We start from the raw sequence: 16,991 nt of genomic DNA, 5'->3' as shown, positions 1-16,991 counted from the left end.
AGCCTGCACACAGTACAGCCATACCCAGCATCCTGAATTCCTGTCCTAGCTCCAGAGACTATTTCACGCATTTTGCATGAAGATTCACAGGGCTGAATGCATGAACTGATGAGGAACAGGGACCAAGACTGAGGGAATGCTCTTGTTATTGACCTAAACATCAGGATTTTTCTACATATTCTCTCCCAGAGGCTCCAGGGGTCTCATGTCCCTTTATCAAAATCACCATGGGGATAATTTTAAGGACCACTTCCAGAGAAGGTTGTGTCCTGGTGGTTATCACACTCTCTCTGGGAAGTGACAGGCATTTCAAAAGCTCCTAGGTTCAGGAGGATTATTCAAGTTTCCTACACTTCCTAGATGACCTAGGGCACATGCCTTTTTATGTAACCCTGTAAAGGAATAAAAGTGCTTCTCCACCTTATGGGAGGGCACTGCACAGTGTTCTGTAGAAAGAGCTGCATGCAGCTAGGGAAGACCAAGAAAACAGAAAGAGTGGGTCCCTAGGAGACTTGTATCCACTAATCCATTGCTAGTATGTTCCCAGAGAACACTTCCCATGGAAAAATTGAGGCTTCACATGACATTAAGTTCAACCAATGTGACAATGTGAAGTAAAAAAACAGAACAAACAAAAAAAGCCTCTGCCTGACACTTCACAATCTTATCAGCAATGCTACAGTCAGTAGCCAGTTCAGTCCATACACACAAAAAAATGCTGGCAGGTGGTGTAAAACCTAACCTCAACCTGATCTGAAGTGCTTGGACACAAACTGCTCTCAGCTGGGCCTTGCAAAGCTTCCAAGGTGTTGACTACCCAGTCCCAAGGCAAGGGACCCAGTTTAGTTCATTCAAAGCACCACCCACACAGCTTTAACCTTTATTTAGGGCTCTGCAGCTGCATTTTACCAAACACTTACATAAAATATAGCTCAGAAGCACCATAAGAGACAAGAGAAATGCAATCATTATGAAACTTTATTTTCTAAGAAGCACAGAGAGCTGAGAAACAGGGATAATTCAATGCTCTTTGGTGCTGAGAATTTGCAAGGTATTACCTGCCACCTCAGCTGAGAAAGCTGATCTTTCAGAGAGTAGATTGTGCCTGGAAGTAGGTTGCATTTTGTCTAGAATGTGAGCAGGATTATGTTAAAGCCATTTAGGAACCCAGTATTTCTACCTTATATTCAGCAGGACAAAATTTATTATAACCAGTTCTGCTGCTCTCCAGTAGAGGGTAATGGACCCTATGATCCCAACCTTTTTTTTTTGAAGCACACTTCATATTACACAGCTGTTTTTCTTTAAACAGTTGAAGAAATGCCTGAAGATCTAACTAAATCAAGAAAGTCTATCATCAAGATCAATTCTCTATGAAATCCAAGGAAAGGCAGAAGTAAAACACTTGTTTAAAAAGATGAAGAAAGGAGATTGTCACATAATTATAACCATTACAAGAAAACTTGGCTCCAAACAAATCTAATTTCAAAATATTAAAAAATACCAATATTTGAAAAGTGAAAAGTGTGGTTCATTCCACCACACTAACTTGGCTGAGGAGAAAAGCTGAACACTGAAAAGTTAAGCCCTTTCTGAACAATAAAATGGCACAATAAATGTACAACACCTCTCAGTCAGGGAGTTCAACAGCTTTTATGGGCACAAATTTCACATGCCTATGGAACCTTGCATGGGGCTAGCAGATAGGAAAGCACATTTATTTGGATCACAGCCTCTGAATACATAAAACCAGACAATAGAAAACACTAGGTACATGGATTTAGTCAGAATTTAGGCCAGATGACTCAGAATACAGTCAGTGCCAAAGAGAATAACACAACTGGAACCTCCTGCTGTTTAGTCCTATGACTGCTAGCCCAGACTTTCTCTTGAGATAGTTGATGATAATACAAATTACAACTGTTCTGTGTGGCCAGAAAGGGATTGGGTTGCTCAGGGGATATTGCATCTAGAATTTCTGACATTATTTTTTTTAGCATTTCTGGCCATTTTGTTGTGCCTCTCTGGTCTAGTTTTCAGCATACTTAAGCAAGTGTTCTGAACATTAGGACTAGTGGAAGAGAAGAGGGCTCCTGCCAGGAAAACAAAACAGATGGAACAGCAACAAAAATACCCAAAGTTACTCTTGAACAACACTGAAAGACAAATAAAGCCACAGAAAAGTCTTTTGTTGGGTATTTGACTATTTTCTCTTTATCTTGCTTAATGCTGGTGGTCAACAGAGACAAGTGTCACATTGTAAAGTAAGTAAGAGAACAGAGTGAAAACTTAGATTGAATTCTTACATTCAGTTTAAAATATACACAGGAAGTCTCAAAAAAATTTTCATTGAACTTTTTTTGTCAAATCAATTTACTTCAAAGCAAAAAAATTTGTCTGGTTTTGATTGCTGAAGAGCCAGATATATGGTCTGGAAGGCTTCATGCTTTAAGATAACACAATTGGAGTGCTAGTTCTATTAAAACAAAATCAATCCTTAAATTACCTGGTGTATGTTATAATTAAATAAATACAGATGAAATAAAAAGAGATATTTCAGTTGGTGTGTGTGAACATGCATACAAAATTAATCTTTTTTTTTTTTTTGTGAGGTTAACTGTCTTGATTCTATAATTTCCAGAATTTTTCTCAGAAAAAGAACAGGACTGCTATTTCAATTTATAGCATAAAACACATAAACCAAAGGAAGTGCAAACTAGGGGAAAAAAAAAAAAAAAAGTAAAAAAGAAAGCAAATACTCAAATTTACTTTCAGGCTTTATTTAATTGAATATTATAGAAAATCAGCACTTTGTTTTTTCCCCTACAAATTACCTTTAAATAAAATTATTATTCCCTATTCTGGCTTGGTTAAGAGTGATTTTTATAAGTTTGCCTGACTAGCAATAAATCAAAAGGAATTTATGGCCAATCAGGCAATATGAGACAATAAAACATTCATGTCTCCTCTTTAGCTAGAAAAATGGAAGCATTTACAAGGCAAAATAAATATTTTAAATCAGATATGAAGAATCCCATATGAAAGTCCAGTTTAGGAACCCAAACCATTAGAAATTCTCTATAGATAAAGAATTATTTTAAATTAAACTCAGCCCTAATCCACATGAGAAAGCCCAGATCACACTCACGGTATGCAGTTGCAGAATCTCTTTCTTCCTGGTCTGTGCTGAGAAACATGGTGAGGGCAGAATATGGAACTTGGAATAACTATGCAAAGAAAGAAAATCACTTAGGAAGTTGACAGGATAAATGCTAAATTCCCTTGATATCTCAGGAAAGGGTTTAATGCAACCTTGGAATTCACTTACTTAGAACACTGGGGGGGTTAAGAACAAGGACTTGTTTTTAATTTCTGATTTGAAAAGGAAAAAAAGTATTTTTCATAATAGAAATATTAGTAATAAATCACCCAGGGGGTTTACTTTAATGCTGTGTCCCTTCAGCTTCCTTGGGAAAACATCCTTCACAGCTGGGCTATAAAGCATCATCTGGTTTCCTTTACACCAGGAGACTATCATGGCCCTACCATGCCCCCACTACCAGGAGTCAGAGCCATATAACATGAAGACAATACAATTTCCACTTTATCCAAGCCAGAAGATCATATAAATCTCCAAAATGTTTCACACATCTTTCTCTCTATGTAATTCCAGGAGATTATTGTCAAAACTGCTTTGTCTTCACCACCAATTTGCCTTACACTCCTTAATTTGAATTAAGAACAGGTAGAAACACTCAGCTGCTATGTCCCTGCACTGAACAAAGGTTGGTGAGGACTCTCACTTGTTTGCTTTTACAGCACTGGATGTAGCATGCAATTGAAAACTTGCTGCAAAATCTTGGTGGAAGCAATGCCCTGGTAATATTCATTGCAATGCTGGGTAAATGAGCCCCACTTTTACTGCAGGATGGGCTTTATCTCTAGCAGTGCTCCACTGAAAATAGCTATTGAATGTTAAAGGCCTGACCTTTTGGATGCTGATTGTGTGAGTGGGAACCTGTCCCCATACTGCTGAACTAAAATAAAAATCACTTCTACCATCTTAGAAGAACATAGAGGCCAAACTCTCAGGCTCTTGTGAAGTGGAATGAACCTACATGAACCTACATGAACCTACTTGATCAATCAAAGTTCTCAGTAGTGGTTTCACCACCATAGAAATCTGTAGCCAGACAAGCTAAGTCTGATTATCTGCATCCTACTCTGTTCATACAAAATGCATTTCTGTTCACCTCCATCAAACATGGCATGTGTGTACATTTACAAAGCTCTGCCATGGGAAACCTGCATTTATCCTTCAAAAGAGAGAGGGAAAAGAATTATTTTAATCCATTATGAATGTCTCTTGGACCATCTTTCTACAGGAAAACAAAGGGCCCAGGGGAAACATTGCAGGTTAACACAGGATTACAAAATTCCCAGGTCCAACAGAACTGTAAACAGGAGTAAAGCCAAAGTCAATCAAGAAATATGAACAATTTAAGTGTCTGGAAAACACTTCTTAGAAATGTGTTGCAGTCAAATTCAACCACCAGGATTCACCCTTCTTGGCTGTAATGCAGATATCTCACTTCCAGTCCTAATCTGCTGTGTGATACTGCTTTGCATGGAAGGCACCTTGTTTCACCTTGGTACCACCTCCAAGGCAAAATGGGGTGATGCAAACCCTACATGTACAGTATGGAATGTGTCAGAGAAGTTCTTGGGGATCCACTGAGATGACAGCTTGTGCAGAAATACTGCAGCTTCTGGGCTGTGTTAAAAATACACATGCTCAAAGCCTTCTATCAAGGCATAAATATTGTTATGTCTAGTATGAGTAGTATTTCAGTTCTGGCACCCTGACTTTTCATTGCCTTATAGCCTGAGTCAAAACACCCAGAATTAGAGCCACAAACCTACTTCATCTCCTTAGGAAATGCCAGTGGAAGTAACTGGAAGTAATCTGAATTATCATGTCACTTGCCAGAGGAAGCATTGGCAGAAATCATCAGTAAGCAGAGAGTTTGATAGAAGGACAACCACCTAACCTTTACACTCACTAGAAGCTGAAAAGTTTTTGTAAATCTCAGTTTACTAAATCTGAATGCATGAACATAGAAAACAAGCAAGTTACTGCTGAGAACATGATGATCTGTATTCTACTTACTGTGGTCAGAGCTTGGAAAAGGCAGTAGAAAGTCAGGTACCATGCAACTCTTCCTGACAGAAATGGAGGAAGGTACCACATAAAAAAATAGGACACTACTGTGAAGGGTGTACATGCCAGCATCCTGCAAAGAAGATTAACACATGTCAGCATAATGATAGCAAAGGCACATTAAATTTTTCTGCTAATAATCAAAAGCAAGCAATTTATGTGCATTTTGTCTAACTACAATAATGCCATGCTTTAAAGTATTAAATGTTAGTGTCCATTAATGTAGAGTATACAAGTACTTCTGTAAAATGGAAAAAAAACCCCAGCAAATTAAAAAAAAAAAGACCAATGCTTAAGTTTATATCCCACTCAGAACAGACACAATTACCTTAGACATGCACTGTAACAGCCCACCTATACTGTGATTCCTTAGTACACATCTCAGGCTACACATAGAATCATAGAAAGTTAGGGGTTGGAAGGGACCTTGAAAGACCATCGAGTCCAAACCCCTGCTTGAGCAGGGTCACCTAGAGCAGGTCACACAGGAACACATCCAGGTAGGATTTGGATGTCTCCAGGGAAGAAGACTCCAGAACCTCCCTGGGCAGCCTGTGCCAGTGCCATTTCACCCAGGAAGAACCACTGACATCTAAGCTCTGTTCCCATGTCTTTGCATGCTTAAGCAATTTTTATGTGAGCCTACATATTACCAAAGGATCTGCCTTCTAATCTGAATGCCTTCAGTCTTCCTCTCAACTTAGTTTCTTCATCACTACTTCAAGCAGGTGCAAATATATTGATAACCTTAAAAATGCTGAAAATAGCACAAAAGAAAATGGATTGCCTACTGCAAAAGTTCATCCAGTTTGTATCTACTTGTGTATATGATAATTTGTTCCACTTAACAGCAAAACTCATGACTTCAAACACAAAAGGAGTATCTGGTGAGGAAGATGGCTTAAAAAACCCAAAACACAGAAACTTAAATTCCAGGCATTGCCATAAACCTGCAATTAATTTCATTATATTCTGAAAATTATTTCAGGCAAACAACACTTGTTAAACTCCATGATATGTCAGAAGTGATGAGATGTTATTATTTCCTAAAAGTCTGAGCTCCAGCAGCATCAGGCTCCCTCCACTGTTACTGTAAATCAGACATTAAACAATGCATTTAGATGACCAAAATCCCAACAGAAAATACCCAAACACATAAAAGGGAAAACAGAATAATCCCTTCACAACAGCACTACTGAAATTGGGGGTCAGCTGATTATTTTGTGATCGTGAACTGAAAACCTGGAACACAAAAGAGCAATGTGGGTAAATAGTTCAGTAAAACAATGGTTTTCCCACACTGCTCTGTGGGATGGACAGCACCACTGGGAGCTGAGCATTTGCAAGGAAAGTGCCAGGTTTTGGTATTCTCTGTCCCTCTGGTTCCCAGGTCACAGCTCATCCACAGCTGGTCAGCAAGAGAAAACACAAATAAGGGTAAAAAAAATCCTAACACATCTTGGGGAATCCACCTTCCTCATCAGAAGTGTGAGCTCTTCCAGACTGACATCCAAAGAGAGTCACCATGATGAAATATTTTCATAGCCAATTTTTCATGCAACTTTTCACTAATAGCCCTCTTAGTATTCTCCCCTCTTTCCATATTTTCCTTTTCTCATTAAATTCAATGAGTTTTCAGAACCTTGCTGAAGTTGCTGAATATCTGATTTTCTGCTATTACCTCCTTCAACAAAATGTTTTACTAGGTTTATGTATTTTGGGTCAATGTCTGTTTATGCCTCTAAAACATGTTACATAAAAGAGATCAGTAGTGATTTTTTACTTCTTATTATATTGAGTAAAATATTAATTTATAGTTAAATGTCCACCTTCTTTGCTGATGTTCTTACTTTGCTGGCAAGCTTTGCTGACAGGCAACTCCATTGCTTCATTTTAGATACTTAAGAAGACAGAATAAGTTCAAAATACTGAAGTATTTTTAAGCTAATGGAAGGCCTACTTTTTGCTTTGTATAAATATGGTCTTGACCTCCAGAGTGTAGGAGCAAAATTCCCTTAAAATAAAAAAATCAGCATGACCAAAAAAACAGACAAAATCCTTCTGGAAAGAAAGCAGCTGTTTGAGGAACATATTTAAGTTTGGGTTAGATAAGCACTTTTCCTGTAAGTACAAGTTGCACAGTAGTTGGTTTACAGTGCAAAGGGCTGATAAGTTCATATTTGTGCTAGGGTGAGAGTTATCCTAATGTCAGTTTAACACTAAACATATGTATTTGCAGCAGTTTTAGAGAACTGGAGAAAAGAATCAGAATACAACTAATTTTGTATTAAAAATGTCATTATTTTCTTTCTGAATAATTTTGTTACTCAGTTAATTCACTGCTCATTAAAAGGCCCTCCATTTAATTGGTCACAAACCAAATTCTGAAAAGAGAAAGAGCAAGCTCTTCTTCTTCCATGGAGCTCTTGACAAAAAGCTTAACTTTTACCTGAAGGCCCTGTTCCTGCTGGAGCCAAGAGCTGTTGATCTCAGCCTCAAACATCTATTTGCTTTCTATTCTTTGTCAGATATAAGATGCCTACAGTCAAGTTTCTGTAGCCCTAAAACTACACAACAGCAAGAGAAGCACCAGATAAAAAGCTGGGCTTATTTTCCATGAAAATTCAACTACTTTGCTCTGGATATCACATTTACTCTTAGATTTTTGTTGTGAATCACGTTTCGGGGTTATGTTAATTCAAAATATCACACCATACATCCTTATAATGCATAGGTGAGCAGTGATGAGTCCCTGTTTCACAGACTACTTAGCCTCCCCGTGACTTCCAGAATTTAAAAAATCCAACAAATAAATGCTTAATGCATACATGAGCTCAGATGCCTCTAACATGGAGCACTCTTCTCCAATTTTCTTGCTTCACATCTGTCAATCTTTCTAGCAAACATTCATTCTTTTCTCCTTACACCACATGAACAGCCCATGTAGAAGGGAACTAAAGAATCAGTATGTCACAGGGAAGCATCACCCTGCCCCTTTAGAAATGCTGACAAAAATCTCACAGCACCTCATTCCATTATAAAAGTTGTGGTGATTTTTTAATTAGGTATTTTTATTACGGGGATGTAAGAGAAGCAGAACCAGAGCAATTGCTCTAAGGAAGAATGTGACAAGGTGTCAGGGCAGTGCTGGTTGCTGGGCCCTTCAATGCCATGGTGTCACATTGTTCCACTTGTATGCTCTCATCCTTTGTTGAGCTGAAAGAACAACCTAATGGAACTCTTGAAAGACTGCTGTGAGAAGTGAAGGCACACCAGGACTCAAGTAGAAACAAGTTCCAACTTGTTTCCAACAAGTTTCCATCTTGGGGAGAAGTGGAGCCAAACTAGAGGAAAATAAAATGAAAATTTAACCACAGATTCAAGAGAATTTTAGATCTGAGATTTTTGCTTTGTCAAAACAAGACCACCCAGTGTCTTGGCTTTATTTCCTTGTGTCTCCAGTGGCAGAAACTCTCTTCTGTGTTCTCATGGCTAAACAAATTAAAGAGAAATAGATGACATGACAATTTAAAAAAAAATTATTTTATAAATCTAGAATGAATACAAACACTGTTGTCAGGGAAACAGGCAAAGAAAAATCAGTCTATTTCAATAAGATGATTCTATCATCACAACACAAAAAATATCCTGATATATATATATGTGTGTGTGTAAATATATGTACACATTTCTGCTTACCAAGGCATGAGTCGGCCAATTTTTGTCCATCTGCTTTTGCTAATAAAAAAGCCAGCAACAGGATCTGTCACTGCACCTGAGGCTTTTCCAATGAACAGCACCAAAGAGGCATGAAACGGAGTAATCTGGAAGTGCAGACACAATACTGTAAACAAGAGCCATTGTTTCACAATACAATGAAACAGAACAAAGAAACTTTCCAGAAAAAAAACACCTCAGTGTTTTAAAGAATAATGATAGTTCATTTACAAAACATGTCTACTGCTGCCATAGAAATTACTACTGATTACTCATAGCAAACAAGCAAGTTATTGAGACAGGCATCATGCAAGAGGGAATTAGAGAGGAATAGTGCAGGGGATGAGAGATTATGAACGTGTTTAGAGCTAGGAAAATAAGTCAGATTGTCAAATAGTTGACTATAGTTGACTAAAGTCCTTGTTCTAATCATAAAATCTGACAAAGCCTCTCTGCAATTATCCCCTCGCTTTGTTCCCCACACATCCCCACTTTCCTATGTCTTTATCTTGACCTGATCTAGAAAAAAGTAGAGGGAGCTGTTTCCATGCATTCAAGCTTTTTCATCTCCTGAGATGACAAACAAGGCTGCCAACTGGGGACATGTGGCTGCAGAGGAGGCTGCAGCACAGCAGGATTTATCCACTCAGGACTGAACTGTGACAACTGAACTGCGTAAGGCACATCTGTTCAAGTCAGAGTTGCCAGCACATGTCCAACAAATCACACTTGAAAAATGTTCATGGATTACGTAAGAACAAAATTGCCAAGTAAAAAAACCCCTTGAGGTTAACTCAGCAGGCACTTAAGTGCCTTTACAGAAACACATTTTATCCCAGGCAACGCAATTATTTTTCACATATATTTGTAGAGAGCTTAGGAATTAGCACCACACAATGGTTAAAAAAGGTGTCTCCTCTTCCAAGTGCTCGGTTCAAATGCCACTGAAATGTGAAAAAAGTAATTGAAATAATGTAAATATGAATGTCCCTCATATCAATTATTAGGACTACTGAAACAGCTCTGTGGCTTAAACAATGACTGCAAACAAAACCCCTTCATCTGTTTCCTCATATGATCTGTGCTCCAATGCAGCAGGAAGCCTGGAAACTGATACAACACCCCTTGAGACAGCATCCCCTGCTCTTCTGCAGAGCTTTTTGCCTCCCAGGCAGCATCTCATGGCTTCCAATTGATGCAGGTCCCCTGCCTGCAGAATTTGCTGTAGGTATTCCCTCAGAAGTGAAAGAAAGAAGCAATAATCACTCAGTGTCCTGGATGACCTTTGGTGCCATGCACTTTTGTAATCACACCTGTCAAATATTAGCACAAATTAGGTGAAATTGCAGGGACAGACAATCTTGCTGACACAACCAGCTCCAAGATGCATATTATAAAACTTATGAACAGAGAAGGACTGGAGACAGTTGTCTCCAGCTGGTAATGATAGTGGCTCTCCAAGTATTCTGTTGCTGCATGGTAGGACAAGATTGGAATAGGCACCAAACTGTGACCCACAGCAGTTTGCTGATGTCCATCTCACCTTCCTTTGCTGACTTGTGCCCTTCCATGGCGAGGGTGGCAAGTGGCCCACTAGCCCTGAGGCAGACTCACCTTGGGGGCCAAAGGCTTGCAAGTCACTACTGCTTCTCCAGGTCAGCCAAAACAAGGAAAAAACAGCAGTTATAAAGATACAGGGGTTGAAACACTGTGGTTATGAGGGACACAGGGACAGAAAGCTTCATATTAGGTGGGGTTTGCACTGGTATTTTGTTCAAAAAACTTGGACAGAAAGGAAGTGGTAGATAAACAGAGCTGGAAGGAAGCCTTCAGGAAAATTAAAACCTCCCTTACAATTAGGAGTTAGGTCTGTGTAGCCACCATGTCTTAAACATCAGCATTGGCTTATGCATCCCTTGGCTGCATTTTCTTGATCCCCAAATCTAGACAGTGTCTGTCAGCACCAATACCAGAAACTTCTCCAAGTTAATAAAATACAAGATAAAATATGCTAAATTCACCCATCTCGGAAGGAAAAAAAGATCAAGATCCTATTTTCAGGGGATTTGGTGTTTCCTAGTAACTTGACTCAAGGATCTCACGTGGTTTAGAGTTACATTTATATGTCTGTAGCTTATATAGATGGAACATGGAATTCAAACAGAAAAAAAAACTAATCTAGAGGTGAACACAAAAGTAATTTTCTTAGAAAGAACACTGAGTATACATGAAAGGTTATACCCAGTGAGTTTCACAGTCTCTTGAAGATCTAAAACAGTTCTGTCCTCTAAGCAGGCAGGATTTAAACCCATGTGGTTACTATAAAACTACATGCTCTCTCCTGAAAATGTGTGTTAAAAAAAAAAATAAATTCAGAGATTTTATCAGGTGTTGAAATAAATGCTGCCCCTGCAGGATTACCTCAGAGAACAAACTAAACCATGACAGAACAGATAATTAAGCCCCTCAATGAAGTAGTAAGTGCATCATTAAGGAAAATTATTTGGTTTCAGTAGGATCTTGCTAGCAAAATAATAATTATTATGTAATTCATTTAGGTGGCTCCCAAAGATTTAAAAATGGGCCCTCAGCTTTCTGGACACTGTACACAAACACATAAAGAAATAAATAGTCCCCAGCTTTGGAAACCTGCAATTTCTGTGATAAGCAGAGAGTTGGGAAATTGCCATATTTATGAGCACCCTGGGAAATTGTATCAGTGCCTTTCTCATTCAGTTCATGCTTCATAACCTCCAATGGCTTGGATTGTCTCCCTTTAGTCAGGGCTGCATCGACCTTCCTGCTGCATCTCCAAGGTACCTGTTCTACCTCCAGCTCAACACCATCCATTTGACATCTTTAACACAGCTGTCCAAAACTGGCCCCTTCCCTAGATCCTGTGACTTTAATCTCAACAAGATACTCAAAATCTCAGTCTCACACACCAGTCTTATCATGCTGATAAATTTATCAAGTCATACCTCAGCTTCTGCTACCAAGCTTTTAGAGGAAAAGCATAAACAAAATCTTTGGATACCTCCACTCCCCTACTCACAATTCCCTGTCTTTCTACATCTTAGGCAGTAAATAGATAATTATATATGATCCAGAACCTCCTGTTCTTTCTAGCAAATAGAAACAGCCATCAGTGCTGAAAGCCACTCATGTATTTTCAGCTACAGTTGCTCTCACAGTCCCTACAATTTGACCTCACCTCCCTAAAATTCTTTTTTTTGGGCCATGATATTTTATCTGCACCACCTAGTCACCATGCAGACAACCAAGACAGTCCAAAACAGTAAAAAAATGCTTATGGATTTATTTTCTTTGTTTCTCTGCTGTCTGAAATCTAGCTGGAGCAGCTGAAAGTCAGATGAATGGGATGATGGCTCCTACTGCTTTGTTTTACCAGGTCTGTTTCTGCATCAGAAAGCCACAGACTGGAAGCAAAGAACCTTCAGGAAGGATAACTCAGCTTTCTCTGAAAAGAAATTACCCTACACAAACTAAATAAAATTTGTGTGAAAATCCACTGACTACTGGATGCAACTGCAGTGATTTTCAACTAAGTTAAAAGAACTTCAGTCTCCTCGTGGTGCTCTTGATGTTTTAGATGTCTCATATCTTACTCTCTGACTCTTGACAGAAAGCTGCTTTTTCTAGTGTCTGCAAGTGTGTGAGCTCCACAGTGTCTAAAGTTCTACTAATAACCCAAACTAGAAGAAAACAATGGCCACTTCAAGACAGAAAGGGAGCTAGTGGAAAAAAAGAAAAAAAATTAATTCTAGACAACTTTATGCAGCTTCCAGGTCCTAAGCAGCTAGAGGCAAGGATAATGAGACTATTCAAAAATTTTAATACCTAATTCACCTTTTTTCATTCCAGGGACATTGTTAACAACATCAGAGTTGAAGTAAGTCTACAAAGTAAAGGTTTCTTGCGCTACTTACATGTGCTATATCTAGCAGGTAGATTTGTAGGAAGAAGGCAGTAGCACTCCCTGCCACTTGATTTGGGGCACCTCCTATTGCATAGCACAACTTGCTGCAAATTGAGAGCCTGTATTCCTGTCAGGATGAAACAGAGCAAAGCATGAGGGAAACAAGGTACACAAGCTAAAAAAAGTCAAAGACTAAGGTTAACACCAAATTCAGCTCTTGGTTTCATGGGTATTCCAGTAATAAATCCATATGCCCTCTACCCTCATCATCAACAGGAATTTGGGTGCTCATTGCTTTGATTTTTAAAGGTTTAAAAGAGATTATGGTGTTATTACAAGAGATTTTAGGCTTACCTACCTGCTTCTCTCAAGCTGTCAAAAAGAAAAAAGTCTACATACAAGCAAAAAGTAAAGAATTGCACAAACTCGCACACTATTTTCTGAGCTTACTTTGGTCTCTGAATGTTTAATTCAGATTTTTTAAAGGTTAAAAACTACCTTTTTAAAAAAAAAAATCTTATATTAATCTTTCAGATCACAATAATTGATATATACTCTCATATCACAGTAGTTTGATACTCAGAGAAGCAAAGTTCCACACTGAAATACAGACCAAATAGACCCCAAATATTTCTGCTCCACTCCTTCCTTACTTTGTAAAAAAATTCTGGCGTGACTCTGACAAAATCACTTGACTTTGTACATCTTCCTTTAGACTTGAGCTTTTTATATCATTTGTGAAAGTTGACATAATAGGGAAAATGATTTTGGGGCCCAGGTGCTCTTTAAGAAGGACCCCAAGCCACAGAATGGTTTAGGTCGGAAGGGACCTTGAGGATCATCTAATTCCAACCCCACTGCATGGGCAGTGACACCTCTCACTAGACCAGGTTGGTCCAAGCCCCATCCAATCTTTCCTTGAACACTTTCAGCAAGGGGGGATCCACTCCCTGTGCAACCTGTTCCAGTGTCTCAGTACTCTCACACTGAAGAATTTCTTCCTGGATCTATCCTCTTCCAGTCCATAGGACTGTTTCCCCTCATCCTATCTTTACATGACCTTGTAAAAAGTCCCTCTAGCATTCCTGTTTGCTCCCTTCAAGTGCCAGAAGCTTTCTCTTCTCCAGGCTGAACAACCCCAACTCCCTCAGCCTGTCTTCATAGCAGAAGTGCTCCAGCCCTCTGATCACCTTTGTGCCCTTCCTCTGGACTTGGCCCAACAGCTTCATGTCCCTCTAAAGTTGGGGGCTCCAGAACTGGACACAGTGCTCCAAGTGGAGTCTTACGAGAGTGAAGCAGAGTGGGAGAATCACCTCCCTCAACCTGCCAACCACACTGCTTTTGAAGCAGTCCAGGACATGGCTGGCTTTCTGGGCTGCAAGCACACATTGCCTGCTCATGTTGAGCTTCTCATCAACTGATATCCCCAAGTCCTTCTCTTCAGAGATGTTCTCAATCCATTCTCCACCCAACCTGTATTTGTGCTTGAGATTGCCCTGACCCACGTGCAGGACTTTGCATTTGGCCTTGTTGAATTTGATGAGGTTGGCATGGGCCCACCACTCAAGCCTGCCAAGGTCCCTCTGGATGGCACCCCTTCCCTCCAACCTGTCAGCCACACCACACAGCTTGGTGTGCTCAGCAAACTTGCTGAGGGAGCACTCAATTCCACCGTCCATGCTGCTGACAAAGATGGACTGATCCCTGAGGAACACCACTCATCACTGGTCTCCACTTGGACAGTGAGTTGTTGACCCTAACTCTCTGACTGTGGCCATCCAGCCAATTCCTTATCCATCAAGCAGCCCATCTGCCAGTTCCATGTATCTCCAGCTTAGAGACAAGAATGTAGCTATAGGCATGTTTAAAAAATTCTGCAAAACTGTGTTCTCTCATTTTCCTTTTGATTTATCCAACTATATTCTTCCTTTTGAAGTATCCAAGAATATTCTCTGATAGAACTGCCAAAAAAGACAAAAGCTGAAAACAAGATTTCATATAGGAATGTACAAAACTCTACACTTGCCCTTGTTGTAATTCATTAAATTTTTCCCTGCCCAACTCTCCAGCTTGTCCAGATCCCTCACAGCTTTCTGGGGTGTCAGTCAGCCCTCTCAGCTTTGTATCATCAGCAAACTTGTTGAGAAGACACTGTCCCATCACCAAGGTCATTGAACAGGACTGGACCTAGCACTGATCCCTGGGGGACTCCACTAGTCACAGGTTTCCAGCTGGACTCTGCACCACTCATCACCACTCTTTGGGCTCTATTTGTAGCCAGCTCTTAATCCACCTCAATGTAGATTCTTCTATCCCACGTTTCCTGAGCTTGCTCACAAAGATGTTATGGGAGACTGTGTCAAAAGCCTTGCTAAGGTCTTGCTACATCCACTGGTCTCCCTGCATCTAGCCATTCAGTCACAACATCATGGAACGCTATCAGATCAGTCAAGTATGATTTCCCCTTGGTAAAATCCCCATGCTGACTGCCCCTGATAACCTTCTTCTCTTTCAGGTGCTTAGAGATGACCTCCAGAACAAGCCACTCCATCATTTTTCCAGGGATGGAGGTGAGGCTGACTGGGCTGTAATTGCCTGGATCTTCCTTCTTGCCCTTGTTGAAGACTAGAGTGACACTGCCTTTCCTGCAGTCCTCAGGCACCTTTCCTGTTTGCCATGATCTCTTGAAAATGATGGAGAGTGGTAGGGTGAGAACATCAGCAGCTCTCCCAACACTCTTGGATGCATCCCAGCAGGGCCTATGGACTTGTGTATATTCAGTTTTCTGAATATACACAAATATATTCAGAAACCCAGTCTTCACTGACCAGTGCTGAGTCTTCCCTACTCCAGGCTTTCTCTCTTAAATCCAATGTCTAGAGTTAATCTTAATCTTATATTCCTTTCAAAGGGACAACATATCCAAATCAAATTTAGACCTAATAAATTCTAATAAATAAATCTTGAGAACAATAACACGACACTTGTGCAGAGGAGTGGGACCAACAGCAGTACACTAAATGAGCAACTAGAGGGTTTTTACCTTAAAGCTGGTACTGCTGCACTTCTGCCTCTAGCAACAGAAACAATTTGATTTCTGTGAAATCTAGTGAAAGCTTTTTCACCTGTGTAAGTTTGCCAGTAAACTTAAAATACTCCAGTAATTCACTAGAGATATGACTGCATAAGCAGTCAGGAACAGGTCAAGGAAGAGAATACAAAGTATTTACAATTAAAACTTCATTCTGAGAGCCCTGTAAAGGAATTTGAATGTTAAGAAACAATGGCTTCTACAAGCTTTATAAGAAAGGTGAGATGTTGGGGTGGGACGTAAGAGTAAGGAGGTCAAATGAAGTTGTGTTCTTTTTTGTTCTCAGATTAACTTGACAATTTTGTACTTACACGTCTCCATCATATCAAAGTTAATTATGTTTCAAGGTAAACCAATAACGAAAGCATAATTGATGAGAGATTTGATTTTGCTTCTTAAATAGAAGTTTAAGCATTGTTACAGAAAATTAATGCATCTCATACACTATAGCTTCTTTATTTTATTCCTCTTGGAAGTTAAAACCATACTTTTCATTGCTCATAAATTTTCCCATTCCCAACAGAACAGAAATTGAATATAATGTTTGTAACAGATCATCTTACTTCTGAAGAAAGTGTTTAAGCACACTGAAAACAACTCTGAAACTGTGCTGATACTGCATGGATATTATGGACATAGGGAGCAGATGCATTTTGTCCTATTCTTTATCAGTTGAGCCCAGAACTGAACCAACAAGTAATTCAAAAGCAGTAAGAAGAAAGCACAACCTGCAACTTGAAGATAAAAGCTAGTCTAGGTTTATCTGAGAAACAATGAAAATGCAGCTAATAAGGGGCAGCTTTTGAGTCAGCTTTTCTCTCAATGTAGAATTAATACTGGTAATGTTTTTGTGCTTTGAGTAACCATACAACTTTTTCTCAAAAGCATGACAGTCACAGGTGGCTTGCCAGATCCCTCATACCAAGTATCTTGAGAACTGTTTTTAGATTTCTGAGATACATCAGCCCAATCCTTAGTGGAAGAAATAACAAGAGCAGGGCTTGGGTGCAAACAACTAGAAA

General features: G+C 39.5%; 1 protein-coding gene across 1 annotated transcript in view; it reads right to left on the bottom strand.

Annotated features, from left to right (window-relative positions):
* MFSD2B (major facilitator superfamily domain containing 2B) overlaps nt 1-16,991 on the bottom strand; it is a 32,565-nt gene that overhangs the window by 14,579 nt on the left and 995 nt on the right. The window contains exons 2-5 of the mRNA XM_030447756.1: nt 12,889-13,005; nt 8,921-9,045; nt 5,171-5,294; nt 3,149-3,227 (exon numbers count right to left, since the gene is read on the bottom strand). Of these exons, the coding sequence (XP_030303616.1) occupies nt 3,149-3,227; nt 5,171-5,294; nt 8,921-9,045; nt 12,889-13,005 (445 nt within the window). The remainder of the gene's footprint in view (nt 1-3,148; nt 3,228-5,170; nt 5,295-8,920; nt 9,046-12,888; nt 13,006-16,991) is intronic.

Source organism: Calypte anna, chromosome 3 (genome assembly GCF_003957555.1).
Source record: "Calypte anna isolate BGI_N300 chromosome 3, bCalAnn1_v1.p, whole genome shotgun sequence".
In the NCBI taxonomy this organism is placed as follows: Eukaryota; Metazoa; Chordata; class Aves; order Apodiformes; family Trochilidae; genus Calypte; species Calypte anna.
The sequence above is the reverse complement of the archived record's forward strand: the minus strand, read 5'-3'. Positions and strand labels throughout refer to the sequence as shown.